Genomic DNA, 18,130 nt, shown 5'->3' on the forward strand with positions numbered 1-18,130 from the left:
TGGTCAGGTGGTGCTGGGTGGATTGGGTACACTCCAGGGTGAGAGGCAGGGTTTACACAATTAAGACTCCCCAAGAGGCAACATATTGACTACCCCATGGTCCTTGAGCACCCCTGAGCCAAGCAGTGGCGTTACCCCCAGTGTTCACACTGATGCTGAGTACCCGTAGGAGCACTCGCAGAAACCTCTCGCTGCGACAGCTTGTTCGTTCAGCTTTCATGCGTAAGCCAAAGAAGTTCCCATCAGCTGCCTTTCCTAGGGATCATCGTAGGGCTGTGTTGGCTGTGGTGGGGTGGGCAACTTTGCTTGAGTTGTTGATTTGGGGAATTGCTGCAGCCACTCAAAAGGTTTCATTAACAATGGAAAGTCAATTTACTGGTGTTATAAATCATTTGGGTGGCATCTTCAGCTTCTAAGGTGGGCTCAGGTCTTACATGAGCACACCGTCTGGAGCTGCTCCTTAAAATGTTGGTCAATGCAGTATGTGGTGATCATAGAATCACAGACTGGTCTGGGTTGGAAGGGACCCCAAGGATCAGAGAGTTCCAACCCCCTGCCACAGGCAGGGCCACAAACCTCCGGGCCTGGAGTTGAGATTGCCCAGGGCCACATCCAACCTGGCCTTGAACACCTCCAGGGATGGGGCACCCACCCCCTCTCTGGATGAGACAGAGGTGCTTCCCTTCTCTTTTCTACTGGGCAAATCCAGCCAGAAAGTGCTGGACAGGCTGCAGCTGCACTGCCAATCTCCAGTGCCGGCCTCTGCTCTATATTTTCTCCATTTTTCTTGCTCAAGAAAGACCTGTGGGCAGCAGGATGGGTGCTTCACCACAGGACTCCCAGTTACCCGAGTGCTCCACACCCGGCTGTCACCCTGTGGTTGAGACCCCCGGCTGCTGCAGCCGGCTCAGTTGGGAGAGCAGCAAAATAACAAAAGTGAGGCATCAAAGCCAAGATACCACAAAAGCCAAAACTTTCATGAATGCCTTAGGAACACAGTGGAGCTTCTGCTCTGGAGGTAGGTGGGGGAGCTTGGGAATGATTACGCTGAGGTTTAACAGCTGGACAGGCTGGAGCGGCTGCTGCTGAGCTGAGCAGAGCAAGCATTAGGCAGCGTGCAAGATCCAGCTGCATGTTTGGGGCTTTATCTGTCTGGCTCTTTACCCCTCATAGGTGTCACATCTAATAGATGCACTTAATGTATTTTTCATAACACCCGTGTTTGGTTTGCAGCTCGTTTTGTCTCCTGTAACCCCGGCCCCGCTCCTGTCCTCAGGAAAGAGCTGATTTTTGCTCTACTTATTCTTCCCACCGCATTAGGCAGTAACACGTAAGAGCAGAAATTGTGTTGCCCTGTGGGCATTAGGCCAACTGTCTGAAGACAAGCTGCCAAACATCATAAAAAAGGCAAGTGTCTAGCACAGTAATTATGTACTTGGTAGGAAACATTTTGGAGACAGGAGAAGGAGAGCAACTTGTCGGTCCATTTGGGACCTCTGGATGATTTCTTGGGTCTGTCACAGAGAGGGCTTGTCTCTCTTGTCTTTTCCTTTATGGAAAGGATTCCTCTCTCTTTTTGCAAGGCAAGCAGCCTCTGTGTTGGTGCTCAAATATTAATTCAGGTGACTGATGCATTGCATGGTTTAAAAGACACTGTCGGGTCGAGAGCACCGTCTTGCTGGAGGCTTGGCTCATTGAAACATCAAACTGATGAAAATGGTGAACCTGAGCCTTCAGTGAGGCAGGAGATGCCCAGGGCTTCATTCCCAGGTTGGGCCAGGTACGTGCACAGGGCAGCTCCCTTGCTGGGAGCCGGACCCAGCGTGAGCAGAGCTGGTGGTGGATGGGATCCCTATCCTGCGCTCAGGCACCCTGCGCCTGGGAAGAGGTGGTGATTCGGTGGCAGGAGGAGGTGGTGATGGTGTTAAGCTCCACAGGCTGCTCTCATTTCCCTTGTGTGCTGGCACAGCCCTTTGGAGGGGGATTTACTGCGCAGCTAAAGGCAGTTGTCATCTTCTGAACCACCTTGCAGAGGGCCTTGAGGGCAGGAGAGTGTGTACTGTGCAGTGCTGTGCCCCACGCTGGCATCAGCTGTGTGGTGTGGGCTGCCCTGTGCGTGCACGCTCGTACCACAGCTGGATCCACCTCTGGGCATGCATGCTGTTGGCAAACAGACTTGTGAGGGAGAGGAGAGGTCCTGCCTTGATTCACAGCACGTTGCCTGAAAGCATAACTCCACTGGCAAAGCATGCCAGGCACCCATCCCAAGGAGGACAAGCAGCACCGTGGCAGCTGGAGATGCTGCACACCCAAACCCACAGGCAGCATCACAGAGGGAAGGCCAGCTTGCCTTTGGGCACTGTGTCTGTATCTGTGGTTACCGGCTGGAGTCAGACCCTGCTACATTGTTTTAACTTGATTTTCAGTGTTGAATTATTCTAACTGAGATAACCCTAACTCCCAGTGTGATTTACTGTCTCATCTGGGTCAGAGATATGCTCAGTTAATTAATGTGCTGAATACTCCTTATTTGTCTGTGAGATAATGGATTGATTCATAATTTAAATAAGCAGCTGTGTATATCTTTCCCTTGAACTTTAAAAGGCAGGCCTCTGTCATTCAGCCTTTTTCACTCCTGAATTTAAATACGTTCAGGGAAATACTTTGCTGGGATTCCTTGAACAGTGGGAACGACAGAGCCCTTTGTGTGCAGCCCCAGTGCAACAGTGGGGCTGTCTCAGGGTGCCATCCCAGTGCCAGCTCCGTGCTGCCTGCCCAACCCTGCCAAGAGCCATCAGTGCTGCCTGATGCTCCTGAAATGGGGCCCTGGGAGCGTGAGGGGGTGTGGGGGGTGTTGCAGGGGGACAGCTGCACTCCTGAGCCTTCACTTCAGTGCTAAACCACAGGGAAGATTTGGGCTCGCATCCACAGGGACAGACACAAGCATGTATTGGCTGACGTTGCTGCCCGGCTGCTGTTGGAGTTGCTGAAGGGCTATGCCAGACACCCCAGCAGCATCATTCGCAGCCCAAAGCAAGGCTGGCTCACCCAAGCATGTGAGAAGCCACAGGCTGGGCCAGAACAAGCAGCCAGTCCAGCTGACAAACAGGGAAAAACATCCATTCCCCAGCCTGCAGAGCATCAGGGCACAAAGCAGGCTGTAGGAGTCTGCCCCCATGGTGTGTTTAAGGCTCAGAGTTACTTGTATCCCTTCCCTGTGCCCCAACTCCTCACCTGCATCAGCAAAAATACCCCAAAACAAATGGTTGAAGTTGTGGTTTTCCTCTTGTGGTTGTGCTCTTGTCTGTGCTCTGTCCTCACAGGTATTTTTCCCTGGGGCTCCAGAAACTTGGGCTTTCCTCTGTCGCTCTCAGATGCTCCAGAGATACTGATGGTCTTTTTCACAGAATTCTAGGGGTTGGAAGGGACCTCCAGAGCTCATCAGGACCAACCCCCCTGCCAAAGCAGGGTCCCTAGGACAGGTCACACAGGTCGGCGTCCAGATGGGGCTGAAATATCTCCAGAGATGGAGACTCTACAACCCCCCTGGGCAGCCTGCCCCAGGGCTCTGGCACCCTCACTGTGAAGAAGTTCTTCCCCAGATTGGTGCAGAACTCCCTGTGCTCAACTTGAGGCCATCGCCCCTTGTCCTGTGCCCACAGCCCACTGGGGGCTGGCCATTTCCCCCTGTGTCCCACACTTGAGATATTGATAACCACTGATCAGATCGCCTCTTAACCTTCTTTTCTCAAGTCCCAGTTCATTCAGCCTTTCCTTGTAGGGGAGATGCTCCAGGCCCTTAATCATCTTTGTAGCCTCCACTGGAGGCAGGAGATTCCTGCCTTTTTTATAGTTTTTTTTTCCTCTCCTTTCCTGCCACCCAGCTTGCACGCTACACCAAGGAGGGCTTCCTCCACCTCGGTGCCCTTGGGACCACGACTCTCCTACCCGATACCCGCTGCCTGGTGGATAACGTGAAGAGCCGCTTCCCTCAGCTCCTCGATTGTGAGAAAGTCAAGAGCAGCCTCCACAAGCGCTGGAATTTCATACAGGTTTGTTATGGGTCTCCCATGGGTCCTTTCCCAAACTGCGGGCTGCAGCACAGCATCTCTGACACAGGAGAGGGAGGGATGAGGACAGGATCATCCTGGGGACCTGCCAGGTCTGAGGGCAGAAGGAAAAAGCTAAGAAAGATCAGGGACAGGATTTGAGGGCAATTTCCAGTAGATCGGTCCCTTTCCCGTCCCTCGGGTGTATATGACCTGGCCAGTGGTGTGACACATGAGTAATTAATACACACTGCAGGGAAGTGTCACGTCTCCTAAGGCAGGGTGCAGCCACGCTCTGTAGAGGTTGCAGGTGTCCTGTGGTTGCTGATGGGTTGGGGATCCATATTGCCAGGGATAAAGGTTGCTTGTTGGATTCACACTGGTTATTTTAGGGACTATTTTACTGTTTGGATTGCATCACCAAGTGCTCAGTGTTGGTAAGGCTGCACCTTGAGTGCTGGGTCCAGTTATGGGCTCCTCCCCATCAGAAGGACATTGAGGTCCTGGAGTGAGTCCAGAGAAGGGCAGCCAGGCTGGGGAAGGGGCTGGAGGGCAAATCCTCTGAGGAGCAGCTGAGGGAGCTGGGGGTGTTCAGCCTGGAGAAGAGGAGGCTGAGGGGAGACCTTCTCCCCACCTCCACTGACCTGACAGGAGGGTGCAGAGAGGTGGGTGATGTTCTCTTCAGCCAGGGGACAGGAGATGGGACAAGTGGCAATGGGCTCAAGCTGTGCCAGGCCAGGGTCAGAGCAGAGGTGAGGAAAAAGTTCTTCCCTGAAAGAGTTGTGTCTGGAACAGGCTGCCCAGGGAAGGGCTGAGTCACCTTCCCTGGATGTGTTTAAAAAAGGGTAGATGAGGTACTTAGGGATCTGGTTTAGATTAGGATGGGAATGGTTGGTCCTGATGATCTTAAAGGTCTTTTCCAACCTTGTCGTTCTGTGATTCTGTGCTCTCAGCAATGCAGAGGGCACAGTCCCAGCTTGCTTCACAGGCAATCCCATGTCTTTAATTTGTTTTAATATTTTCCCCTTTCATTTTAGAATGGTGCCATCCTGAACAAGGGGACGGGACGGTGCTTGGAAGTGGAGAACAGGGGGATGGCCGGCATCGATCTGATTCTTCGCAGCTGCACGGGACAAAGGTGGACAATTAAAAACTTCATCAAGTAAGGGGTGAAAGAGTCAGAGGAGTTTGACTCACAGCATGGCAGATTTGGACTGATCTTTCTGGACTCCTTTGGAAAGGACGGAATATCAAAACAGAGCTTTATTCATGTTATTAGGAGAGGACATGGGGGAAATGGGCATTTGTGTCTTTTTATTTTTATTGTATATTAGTCTCCCACAGCTGATTCCAACTGTGTGAAATTGGGTCAGAACTGCTATTTTCTTCTGGCAAGCACTCTAAAAGGTACCACTTATTTCTGCTGGAATGACTGTAATAAGCTCATGCAGTCTTGTGAGCATTTTACTGACAGGGAATTGTTGCTTTCCCAGACGACTCCAAGCTCTCCCAAAGGGCCAGGTAGGGTTGCACCACGATCGGAGTCAAGAGACCCTGGATAGACAAGCGGGAAAACTTATGTGCTTGTGAGAGGGAAAGGTTACCAAGCCTCAGATGAGCTGAGTTTGAAAGACGTGAGGTTTTGCTAGGTCCCCTCTGTCTTGTTCCCTTTTTGCCCCTGCATCCAGCAACCCCTTTCTTGAGCCTGACAGAGGCAGAGCTCACCTTTGTATCTTCCAGGGATCTTTCACACCCTTATTCACAGTTGTCATTAAATAAAATGCTATTGAATTAAACCCACTGATCTCTCATCACCCCCGTCCGTCACCCACTAGTTCAACACCAGTCCCTCCCATGGGGATCCCAAACAGGCTCTCCTCAGGAAATACTTGGGATATCTGACTGCCTGTTTGGGCAGTTTCCTGCTCTTCTGGGTGTCAATTGGACTCACACAGAGTGGTGCTTGTGGGATGCTTCCTGGCCCACAAGAGCCTGGGGAGCTGCAGATCTACCTTGCCCTCCCAGCAGTGCCATTGGCCCAGCACTGTCCCCTTGGAGACCCACCTTTACCCCTTTTCTTGCTCTTTTTTTTTTTGCAGAAGTGTGGATGGATGCACTGGTGTGTGCAACAGGCTGAGTGAGGGTAATGCAACAGAATGGCCTGCTCAGGCTTTGCTCCCATGGAGGCTGCAGGGTTTGTTTTTAAGGCATCCTTGCTCTCAATGAGGACATCACTGATGGTCTCTGTATCTTTGTAGTGGTGTTCCCTTCCTGAGGCTCAAGCACACCTCTTCATTATTGTTAGTGTGTAACTAGGCAAGGTCCACCCCAGGTGGTGCATGTCACTGCAGATCTTCATGAGCTACAGTGGAGTAAGGAAGGGAGGTGCAGGGCAAGAGACCAGTACTTGACAGTTTGCTGAAAGTCTTGACCTTGCAGTCACTTGAGGCTTGTTAATACAGTGGCGTGACCTCACCTGCTGTTTTTTCACCCACAGTAATCTTGGCTACCAAATCTACTCAGCCATCACGGGAGACCTTTTGGTTTGGGGTCCTGGTGTCAGGCCACCTGGAAAAGGGAAATGTGGTCTTGCAAAGTTGCTTTATATGGATGCTAGACTACTGGGTGGATACAGGCTTCACTCAATGGAGAGGAGAAGCCAGCCCATCTCCTGTCCTTCTCACAGAATAATACTCTCTCTGTTTGCCCTCTGGCTAGGGTGCACATAAATATATTAATATATGAGATGTACGTGTAAATATGTTTCCCAAAGATGGGATGTGCACAGAGTTGTTTGCTGCAGAGCACTCATGCCTGTCTTCCATTTGCATCAGGATGAAGCTACCTGGATGTTTAATGAGTTTAATTTTCAATGCCATGCAGCAGGTTTATAACTGATGTTTTAGTAATTTATTGAACAGAAGCAGATATATTTCATTGTTCCTTCTCCAGCAACGAGCATCACATAGGACTGATTGTTCATTTAGGCTTGACAAGACTTCCTCATCCATTGGGGTTGTCTCTTGATTTTTTTTCCCCCTTGCCTTCCTTAATGAAGTAAAACCTCTTAGTTGTCCTGAATTGCAAAGTAGGGATTCAATGTAGAATTTTGCTCTTATTCGCTGTTGCATCATCTCTTGTGTAATAAATTTCAGCACTTACAAACCCAACACGATTACAATGTCTTCAGATGCATGATATGTTTCCCCTTCGTTTGTGGCTGCCTTCTAAGAAAAGCAATTTACTGATGAAGTGGACTCCAGGAAGGACTGGGGGATTTGATCACAGCTAATGGGCAAAATGGTAAAATGCCCTTTAATTGAGCAATCAGTTTGCTGTCAGTTCCCCGTGGAAGCCACATATTGTTTAGCGCTGGAGCCCACACCTTTCAGGAGAAACAACCAAAAAGCCTTTGGATGCTGCCTGTGCTATAATTCACGGTTCCTGGTTCAGCTCGAGTCCTGCCAGTGCTCAGGGCGCCAGCAGATGGGCTTTGTCACATTTAGTCATGGTGGTAGAAGGTGTCACTGCCCCCAGCCTTCCATCTGCTTCAGCTGCTGGAGGTTTCTGTCCCCATCACCGGCAGCAGAAATGAATGTGTGGCTGCACCTCAGCTACCGTCATTGCCCAGACGTGCTCCAGCCACCAGGCAGGAGGGACTGGCACTGGTCAACACACCGGCTTGCCAGCCACAGTCACTCTGGGGTGTCCATGCGGCTCCGGTCAGGAGGCAGCAGCCCCTGGCAGATGTGGGGTGCAGCACTGTGCACCTCCAGCTGCCCAGTGCCATTTGCGCTGCCTGCTGGAAGCGATGCCCAAGCATTTGAGACCTCGTCCCCAGGCTACACAAAGTGATGGGAATCCTGTTGGTGAGGGGCTCTTTCATCCTGTGAAAAAGAATGGAGGTTGAGATTGACGTTTCCTTCATGTTCCATAAGGAAAGCGAGCGCCTGGATATCCCAAAGGAAGGGGCTGGTAGCAACACTCTGCTCCAGGACCCTCAAGTGGGGCAGAAGCCCCGTTGAAGTGGTTTGCCTGTTCTCAGTGGTGTACGTAGAGTGCTTTTCAAGGGACTGGAAAGATCCTTGTGAGTAAAATCAGGATCAAAAGTGAGTCTTTAATCAGCTGTGTCCCTGTAACCGCAGTGCTGTTCTGACAGTGGTTTGTGATGTGCAGATGATCGCGACAGCCCCGAGTCCGCACCCTCCTAAACCCGAGAAATCTGTCTTAGCAGTCTGGATCTAAATGTTGCATCTCCTGCTTATCTCTAATAATATGTTAATTGCTTTAAAAAGTGATATCGAAGTGGTTCTTATTAAATACATGATTTGAGCCTTGCCTCTTGAGTGATTTTAAAAAGATTCACTGCTGATGAGGTGCAGAGGCAGTCATTCTTCTCTGTTACTTACTTAATAGAAAAGTGCTGCTGTTTTAATGGAACTTCCATTTTAAAAAGAAATGGAAATGAAGGAGAAATCAAGAGAAATGGGTGATGCAGATTAACCTCCCGACTCATCCCTCCCGCCAGCCGCCACTCGTCGGGATGATGCTGTTACCTTCCAGAAGCTGAAAAGGGATGGTACATGGTAACAAAAGCGTCTCTGCAAATGTGTTCCTGTAGCCAGGCTGTGTGTATCTAAACATCACCTGGAGCTTGGGGCACTCCTTACACCCACTTGCTGACATCCACGTTCTCCTAAAAAGCCAGGCTGTCCCTAAGGATGGAGTGGACAGGACAGTACGGGTCCCTTCTGGGCAGGAGCGGTGGGTGCAGCAGGAAGGGGACCACTGCGGTGCTCCTGATGGGAACGGTGGCCACAGGCTGTTGACGTGAGTCAGGTAAGTGCGGCCTCAGAGCTTGGGCCAGTCTTGTTGGGTGCATATCACACACTGGGGATTTTGGCAGGGGAAAGGGCCAGGTTAGGGAACGGTACGAATCCAGCACTGAAGTCATCAGCAAGCTCTTGCTCTTCAGTGCCCTTAGCAGGACCTGTGTGCTGCCTGGGGGAGAGTGCTGAACTTCCAGAAAGTTCCCTCTGAGCTCTCAGATGCAGTTAAACTGCTGTCATTTGGAAGTCAGAAGTTTAACTCATGGACTCAGAGTAGAAGCAGCTCTCTGAGCTTGATCACTGAGCAATTTGGGCACTCATCCATTGCCAATAGATAGAGATTTAAGTGCTCCACACTATGCAGTGTGAAATTGGGCGTGTTGAAATCTCCACCGCTCGCCTTTGCAGATAAGAAGCCATCTTGCGTTAGGCTGGGGAGTGGGAAAAGTGCCTATGTCCATTAGGAATCTCAGATGGATTTCCAAGAATGTTGGAACAAAGTATTCAGGGCCCTTCACTGTTGCTGCTAAATCAGAGTGATCGGTAGAGGGTTCATTAAACGTCAGAAAAACTGTGCCGGCTTTAGGGACATAAACCCTTCCACCCCATCAGCTCAGTGCCGCACAGGTCAGGGCCTGAGCTCTTCTGCACTTCCATGGAAAGGCCAGTGACTGGTAGCTGGGCTGATCTGGAGGTGGTTCCTGGAATCAAACCAAAGAATTCCCCAAATTATTGATGATTTAAGTCTTCCTACAAGCAGGAGCCGCACAGTGTGCTGAAGCCAGTGAAATTGCTGGGCTGGGATCTCAGCTGTGCCTTTAGCTTGGAAGCAAAGTGGCAGCATCCTTCTAGCAGCACGTTCACATGAAGTACCACAGCAGAAATGACAGCCCCCAAATCCCAGCTCAGTGGTCTCCCCCACTCCGGGATATTTTGGGTGGATTAAAAGTGCCACATCCCACAGGATTACTGGACTAAGCACCCACCGATGCTCCGCTGGGTGCACCGGCTGTGCCATCTGTGGCCCCTTGCCCTGGGAGGGTCTCATCTGTGGGCTGAGGTAGGAATTTATAGCAGAAGACAAAGGGTCAGGTTCTATTCACAGAGCTGCTGGTTTGAGCTCCTCATGCAAATCCCAGCTGGGAATTTGACCCAAGCACTGTGGATCACACTTGGAGCAGAGATACCTGCACACTGGTTCTGCTCAAGGCAGTGCTGTTTATTGGGACAATAATAACCTGGGCATTAGCTCCAGGGTCTCCTAAACTGCTAAATATTTATTTTGAAGGCATGCAGGAATCACTACCTAGAGCAGCCGTTGTCGTCCTCTGTGTCAAGTGTTGTTCCTCTGAGAGAAGGCAAAATAACAAGAAGAAAGATTGTATAACCCAGAGAGCTTTTCAGAGGAGGAGTTTCTTATTTTATTCCCATCTGGTGGCTCTGAGACGTGATGGGTAATAGCTCTCCAAATGTCTTTCCTGGCTATTGTAATTCTAGGTTTTATTGTTATAGGCAAGTATTTCATAGTTAGGCAAGAACCCATGCAGGAACTAATTTTTTATTGTGCTCTTCAGAAATCACAGCCAGGAGGGAAATAACAGCAGAGTGGGGACAAGGTGATTCGCTGTGCTGAGACGCAGCATTGGCACCCAGCACTAAACCCTTAACAACTGCTGGCATTTCCAGAGCAGGACAGCTACTGCAAGGATCCTTTTAGCCTCCCAAGCTGCACAGAGCTCCCAAGTGGGTCATTGGTGGGTGCAGGAGCTTCCCGAGGCTGCAGAGATGGTGAGCCAAGGAGAGCTGTGGTGGGGTTGAGCTCGGCTGGCTGCTGGGTGCCTGCTCAGCTGTGCCCACCCACCCACTGCAGCAGGGCAGGGGGAGAAAATGAGATGGAAAAGCTTGTGGGTCAAGGAAAGGGTGGGAGATCCCTCACCAATCGCCGTTGTGGGCAAAGCAGACTTGGCTTGGGGAAAAGTAATTGCATTTATTGCAATTAAAAATGGAGTGCAAGGGTGAGAAACAAGAACAAAACTAAAGCCACCTGCTCCCCAACACCCCCTTTTCTCCAGCCTCAGCTTCACTCTGTCATTCCCAGCTCTTTTACCTCCTCCCCACTCCCCAGGTGGTGCAGATGGATGGGGAAGTCGTGGCAGTCAGTCTGTGATGCTTTGTCACTTTTCCCCTGCACCATCGTGGGGTCTGTCCCATGGGATAGTCATGAACTGTTGTAGCATGGGTCCTTCATGGGCCTGCAAGAGAAACCTGCTGCAGTGTGGGGTGTCCATGGGCTGCAGCTTCCTTCAGGGCATCTCTCCCTGCTCTGGTGTGGGGTTCCTTCATTGGCTGCAGGAGGATATCTGCTCCACCATGGTACCCTCCATGGACTGTGGGCCACAGCCTGCCTCACCAGGGTCTTCTCCAGGGGCTGCAGGGGAGTCTCTGCTCTGGCACCTGGAGCACCTCATTCTTCACCAACCTCAGCATCTGCAGGGCTGTTTCTTGCACGTTTCTCACCCCTCTCTTTCATAGCAGCTGTGGTTAAATACATTAACCCAGAGATGCCACCAGCTCCACTGCTGGCCTCAGCTTTTGGCCAGCACTGGCTCTGTCTGGAGCCAGATGGACTCTGAGTTCAACCTTGCTCTGACCTGTCCCTCCTGCCCAGCTGGGACCACACACAGCTCTGGGAGTAAAGCTGGAACGAGACCACTCTGGTTGTGGGAGGGAGGGAGGAATTGTGATGGGCAGAGGGCTGCCCTTTGCCTTGGTGATACTGCAAGGACTCAGAGCATCTGAGGAGCTCTTCTACATTTGGGGCAGTTTCTTTGGGCAGAGCTGGCTCCAGGCCAGGCAGTAGGACGCTCTAGTCTCAGGGTGGGGAGGGGGCTTTACTGGGGAGGTAAAACTTGTGTAGACAGACCCTTCCAGCCCTGGCTGTGGGCTCTGATATGACTTGCTCCCTTTCCCGCTCACCCATGCAGGGAGGAGGGAGGCCAGACAGGAGCAGCATGTGCCCCAGCATTGCCCTCCTGTGCTGCCCCGTGCTCTGCTTTACCCCTCAGCTCCAGGGTCGTCTCACAGGTACCTTCACCATCTTCGTGTTTTCTGCTTCAGTGCTATTTTTGTACCACTTTCCCTTTGTCTTTAGTGCTGTCTTGTCTTAGGTTTTGTGTCTGGGGCTGCCTTACATTCCTGGCTTTGTTCTCTGCAAGAGTTTGCTCCAGCTCTGTCCTCTCTCGCTCCTTTATTCTCCATGTGTTTGCTTTTGTTTGCTCTCTCTTCCCTTTGCAATGTCTTTTGATTGCTTATTTCCACTTCTGCTTTTTTTTCACTCTTTCCTATTCCTTCCTGTCTCATCCTTCTGCTTTATTCCTCTCTGTTTTCTTCATGTTCTTGTTCTCCCTGCTAATCATTTTGTTCCTTTTACATCATCATTTTACTGTTTAGATTCACCATCTATCGCTTTCTTCTCCAGGTTTGCAGTTTGAGTTGGAACCACTCTGTTGTTTCTTCGTTTAATTTTTAATCATAATGCCTATAATCCTTTTTTTTTCTTTCTTTCTTTTTTGCTAACAGACATGGGCACAGCTTGGCATAGCAGCTGGTACCCCACCCTCTGCCTCTGCCAGCATCACGTACGTCGACACAGGGTGAGTGGTGGTTGATTGCACAGCCAAAGCCATGGTTTTCCCAGGCTCTGAGACCTCCCTGCCATGAAACCCTGCTGGTGATGGGTCAGTCCTGCTTTAGAGCAGCAGAAAGCCATGGTGCTCAGGGACACCTGTCTCCAAGGTGGTGGAGTGAACATGTGGTCCTTCCTTGAGAGGGTCCAGATCACGCAGGTAGAGGGAGTGGGGAGGGACTAGAGAAGGTGTGAGGATGTGGGTTTGCTGTAGGCTGGGATTATCCTTTTTCTTCTAAGCCCCCAAATACTCCACTGGACTTCACACTACTCTCGTTGAGCTGAATGAGAGTGTAAGAAATACACAGAGCCTCCTTGCCCCCATGTCCTGTAGTGGGGTTGGTGGTGGGACCATAAGCATGTGGCACTTCAAGGGAAAAGCCAGGAGCTGAGTGGGTGGAAAGAAAGAAGCAAGAAAGGGAGATGGAAGAGATTAGGGCTGAGATTAGGGCTGGACTCATCAGACCTGGGCTGCTGGCTCCAGCATGGGTCTGTCTTCAGCCACAGGGAAGGTGCCCAGGAAGGGCCAACCCAGCATTGCCCAGCCCCAGTGCGTTCGTCACCCCCAGCCCCAGCATGTGGGTCACCCCCAGCCCCAGTGCATGTAGGGCTGGGCTGGGAAGTGCTGAGCAGCTCTTCCATCCCCCAGGGTGGCTGTACCCAGGCCCCTTCCTGGCAGATGTTCATCCCATCTGGTCCCAAACTGCCACTGATGGTTCATCAGTGTTTCCTCAGGCATCACCGTGCTCACTGTCAGAACTACTTTTCACATGTCTACGCTGAATTTTCCTGCTTGAATGGCAAGCCAGAGCCTTTCTGCCTTTCCCAGCCCTGACAGGGATTCTGGATGGATTTTTTTCCTTCTGCTCCTATTCACTGTGTCCTGTTTCTCCTGGTACTGAAAAGAGACACAGCCCTTTCCCTCTTCCTAGCCCAGAAGAGGCAGCTCTCTCTCGCTCATCCATAACCACTTGTTGTGGCTTTGTGTGGCCAGGTTCTGCTGGAGAAGGGGAGCTGCAGAGGTGGCTTCTGCAAAGAGCAACCAGAAACTTTCCCTAAACCTGACAGAGTCAATGCCAGCCAGCTCAAGGTCAGACCCGCTGCTGACCAAGGTCAAGCCCATCAGCGATGGTCACAGCACCTCTGGGTCACATTTAGGAGAAAAAAATCCTCACAAGCTGCTGCTTTTTGCCCCCAGAGAAGGGAGTGAGAAGATGTAACGAGCTGTGCAGACACCAAGGCTGGTGAGGGGGAGGAGGCACCCCAGGTGCTGGAGAGAAAGATGCCCCTGCAGCCCCTGGAGAAACCCAGGGTGGAGCGGGTGACCCCCCACAGCCCAGGGAAAAGGCCCAGACCCCACCTGCAGCTCGTGGAGAGGCCCCATGCTGGATGGAGCAGGTGGAGACATGCAAGAGATGCTGTGACCCACGTTGGAACAAGCCCCTGCCAGCACTTGCAGCCCGCGGAGAGAGACACAGAGATGAGCAAGGGAGAGATCCACGCCAGAGCAGGTTTGCTGGGGGGGGAGGGGGGGGGGCTTGTGACCCCATAGGGGACCAGGCTGGAGCAGTCTGGGCCTCAGAGACTGAGAGACACTGTGATTTATGACTGCACCCATAGCAGTGCCCCACGCTGGGGCAGCTGGGGAAGAGCTGAAGCCCTGTGGGAAAGGACTCAGGTTGGAGAAGTTCCTGTCTGCTGTGGGTGGGACCCCACGGTGCAGCAGGGGCAGGGGGTGAGGAATGAATGTCCCTCCCGGCCCAGAAGGAAAACAGCTTGTGAGGAACAGACCCAAACCCCCATTCCCCCAGTCCCTGCCCCTCCCTGTGCCACAGTGGGGGGGAAGAAAGGAGCAAAATCCTGACTAAAGTGCAGTCTGCTGAGAAGGGAGGGGTGGGGGGAGCTGCTTTAAGATCTGGTCACACTTCTCATCCCCTGACTCTGGTGTCACTGGGGGTGCAGGGCAGGGCCATCAATTAGAGAGTTTCCTGTCCTGTTCTGCCCGTGATGCTGATTGTGGAATGATCTCTCCCTGGCCTTATCTCCACTCCTGAGCCTCTCAGTATCTATTTTCTCCCCTGTCCATCTGAAAAGGGGAGTGATGGAGCAGCTTTGGTGGGTGTCTGGCCTCCAGCCAACCCCCCACCGCTGGAGCCAAGAGTCTCTCCCAGCTTGCTGCAGAGAGGCTACACACACACCAACCCCTCAATGGGGGGTGGCAGCAAGGGACCACCCATCCATTGAGAGTGTGACACGATGGCCCAGGACCACCAGGTGAAAGCTTGGCCTCAATATAAATCATAAACCCAATTAATTATAGGCAATCCTTAGAGCAAGGTCACGGTCTCACATTTGCTTCTCCACCAGGATAATTTAGTTGACCTCCTCTGTTTAAGTGTAACGGCTCCCGCTGAGCTGCTTTGTTGCAGTTGATAGCAAGATAATTATAATCCCATCAGTGGTTAAACTGTTTCAATAGGCAAAAGACACACTCTTCAGGCCTTTGATGGATATCTAACAGCTCCCAGAGATTTGATATTAATCAGCTGCTATCTCTTGACTGCTGGGAGGCAAGTGATCGCCGACAATAGCAGGAGAGGGAAAACAGGATTTTTCTGAGATGCACATTAAAAAAATATAAACTAATGAATAATGCTTTGCCAAGAGTGTGGTTACCCAGTCCTGCTGCAGAAGCAGCCTCTGCACTGGATGTGCAGCTAGGAATCTCGCTCACAGCCCTTGATGAGCCCAATTAGCACCAATTTCCTTTTACTGCAGGTAAAGGGCTGAGCACAAGAGCAGCTCCCCTACGGAGAGAGGCTGAGGGAGCTGGGCTGGTTCAGCCTGAGGAAGAGAAGGCTGTGGGGGGACCTCACTGCAGCCTTCCAGTCCCTGAAGGGAGCAGAGAAACAGGAGGGGAATCAGCTTGTTCAAAGGGTAGAGACTGGCAGGACAAGGGGGATGGAGTGAAGCTGAAGGAAGGAAGGTTGAAATTGGATATTAGGGGGAAGTTGTTTGCAGAGAGAGTGGTGAGGGGCTGGAACAGGCTGCCCAGAGAGGGGGTGGGTGCCCCATCCCTGGGGGTGTTCAAGGCCAGGTTGGATGTTGCCCTGGGCAACGTTGTGTAGCTCCAGGGCTGGAGGTTGGTGTCCCTGCCTGTGGCAGGGGGGTTGAAGCTCTGTGATCCTTGGGGTCCCTTCTGACCCAGACTAATCTGTGATTCCATGATTCTGTGATCTGCCCCTTGCTGTCAGAGGAGGGGGGATGTTCTCGTTAGTCTTGCCTGAATTATTTAGCAGTTGGAGTTGCAAGGTGAGGAGCAAAAAGCACCAGTTTAAATGTTACTTAATATTTGATTGCATGCAAAATGAAGGCCCTGTAGTATTTGAATCTTTCCTGGGAAAAGGTGGCAGGTAAAAGGTATTTATTACTCTCAGCCTTCTACCCAGAACCCTTCAAAACTTACAATCAAGCAAGCTGCTGTTCACGTTCTAATGAACAATTAGAAATACCACAAATTTATGTGTAAAATGACAAAAAGTAATCAGCTCATCCATTTATCTGCAATTTCCCCGTTAAACTGTGATGAGACAGACAATCCAGCCAATAACACTGAGATTATTCTTCATAAGAAGTCAGCCGTGCCAGGGGCTTTGGAGCACAAAACTCTTTCAACTCCCATCCTGTGGAGCAGGGACAAAGTTTTCCCCCCCACACTTGGGATCTTAACCCATGTAATTCCACCCTGTAACAGGTCTCCTTGGAAGACTGGGCTCCTCTGAGACTGGGAAGACCTAAACAGCCCAGGAAAGGAGTGGGATTGTTTTCCCAGGAGGGCTCTTTATTTATTTATCTTTCAGTTTCTAATCTGGTTAGGAGTGCACACAGCCCTGTTGGCTTTCACTTTAATTATTGTTATTGGTGTGTAAACATACAGAGAGATTGTTGGAACCGTTGGCCTGGAAAACTACCTGGGAGGTGTTTGCTCCTGGCTGCAGTGTGTCACTGGCACGTCTCCGTTCCCTCCACGCAACGGGCTCCAGCCGCTCATTACCAGAGCCCCGCCGTGCCCCGCTCAGCGTGGGTGTCCCCTTGCTGGGAGCTGTGTGGGGCACAGTGAAGGGCTGAAACACCTCAGCAGAGGATGGAGACAGGGAAGAGCATCTGGGCACAGTCCTAGCACCAGGCAGAGCCGCTGCGGCTCTGGCTGCAGGCAGTGCGGCACCCCTGCCCGCCCTGGGTGCCCATACCCATCCTGAGGGCCAGAGTGCTCATTAGCTAGGTTTTGGTTTCTCTTTCTTACTTGGCCATCTCCTTGAGGCAGAGGGCTTGATAAATGTCACAGAGGGGCTGGGCTGAGAGTGGCAGAGGCCTGTGACAGGCTGCCCAAAGGGATTTGTGGAGTCTCCATCTCTGGAGATGTTCAAAACCCACCCAGACACTGTCCTGTGCAGCCTGCTCAAGGTGATCCTGCTCTGGGGGGGGGTTGGACTAGATGGTCTCCAGGGGTCCCTGCCAAACCTCAACCATTCTGTGATGGATGTTTCAGCTGCAGTCCTCCTCTGGGCCAGCCTCTCATGTGGGCAGGCAGCGTTACGTGCCGCTGTGTCCTACCTTTGCCAAAAGCCACTACCTGTCCCCTTTGCAGTGACATTCCTGTGGGACCTCCACCAACATCCATCACCTTGTGTCGCTCCAGCAGTTGCCTTATAGCTACTCCCCCTCCCAGGCAGTCCAGGGAAGGTGCCACTGCTCAGTGCTTGCCCAAGGGCTTACTCCTTGACACGAAACTGGTGCCACCCAAGTGGGACCCTTTCCCCTGCACCTCGTGGCAGCACCCAGGGCAGAGCCCCCAGCCCCTCCTGTGCACTCACATCTCTGTCCCTGAAGGCGAACACGCTGCGGGACACACACACAATAACATCAAGAAGTCGTTACCCCAGCGAGCTGGAAATCCCAAGTGCAAGAGGAGCACCTTGGTGAGGGGTGCAGGGTGGGTGTCCCAAGCCAAGAGCTGCATCCTCAGCCCGAGCGGGGACAGCAGGCTGGAAGCAGCTGCCCGCAGGCAGCGCGGGGTGTCCCATGGCTGGGGACAGGGACAGTCGTGTAAGGTATGTGAGGGCAACGTGGGCAAAGGGCGACGGGTTTGGTGCCCCCGCTGGGTAGCGGAAGGTGGTGTCTGGGGGGTCCCCACGTGTGTCCCAGTGGGGTGATGCCTGCAGAGGGAACTGGGGTCGGGATTTTGAATGTAGGGGTTTCTGGAACCTTTCAAGCCCCGCTGCCGGGCAGTGGCTGTGGCTGCAGGGACAGAGGGACAGCGGGGGGGCCGGGGGGGCGGTCCTGCCGTGCGTGGGCACTGCGGCGCAGGGACCAGCGGCAGGAGGGAAAGCTGGTTCCTCAGTGCCACCTTGTGATGGGAAACCGAAGAGCGGGTTTGGCTGCAGGGTTAGCGAGCACCGGGGGATGGGCAGGGCTGTGAGCGGGACCGGACCCGCCTGTGGGGCTCGAGAATCCCAAACTGGGGCAAGAAAAGAAAAGGCTTTTGACTATCGCTGTGACTGCCCCGC

The 18,130-nt window shown here is 52.2% G+C and overlaps 1 protein-coding gene across 1 annotated transcript in view; it reads left to right on the forward strand.

Moving 5' to 3' along the window:
* GALNT17 (polypeptide N-acetylgalactosaminyltransferase 17) overlaps positions 1–5,215 on the forward strand; it is a gene marked incomplete at both ends in the record, with an annotated part of 211,297 nt that extends 206,082 nt beyond the window's left edge. The window contains 2 exons of the mRNA XM_084273005.1: positions 3,885–4,052; positions 5,087–5,215. Coding sequence (XP_084129131.1) covers positions 3,885–4,052; positions 5,087–5,215 — 297 coding nt within the window. The remainder of the gene's footprint in view (positions 1–3,884; positions 4,053–5,086) is intronic.
* Between the last annotated feature and the right edge of the window lie 12,915 nt (positions 5,216–18,130).

This window comes from Gallinula chloropus, assembly GCF_964237585.1.
Source record: "Gallinula chloropus genome assembly, chromosome: 19".
In the NCBI taxonomy this organism is placed as follows: Eukaryota; Metazoa; Chordata; class Aves; order Gruiformes; family Rallidae; genus Gallinula; species Gallinula chloropus.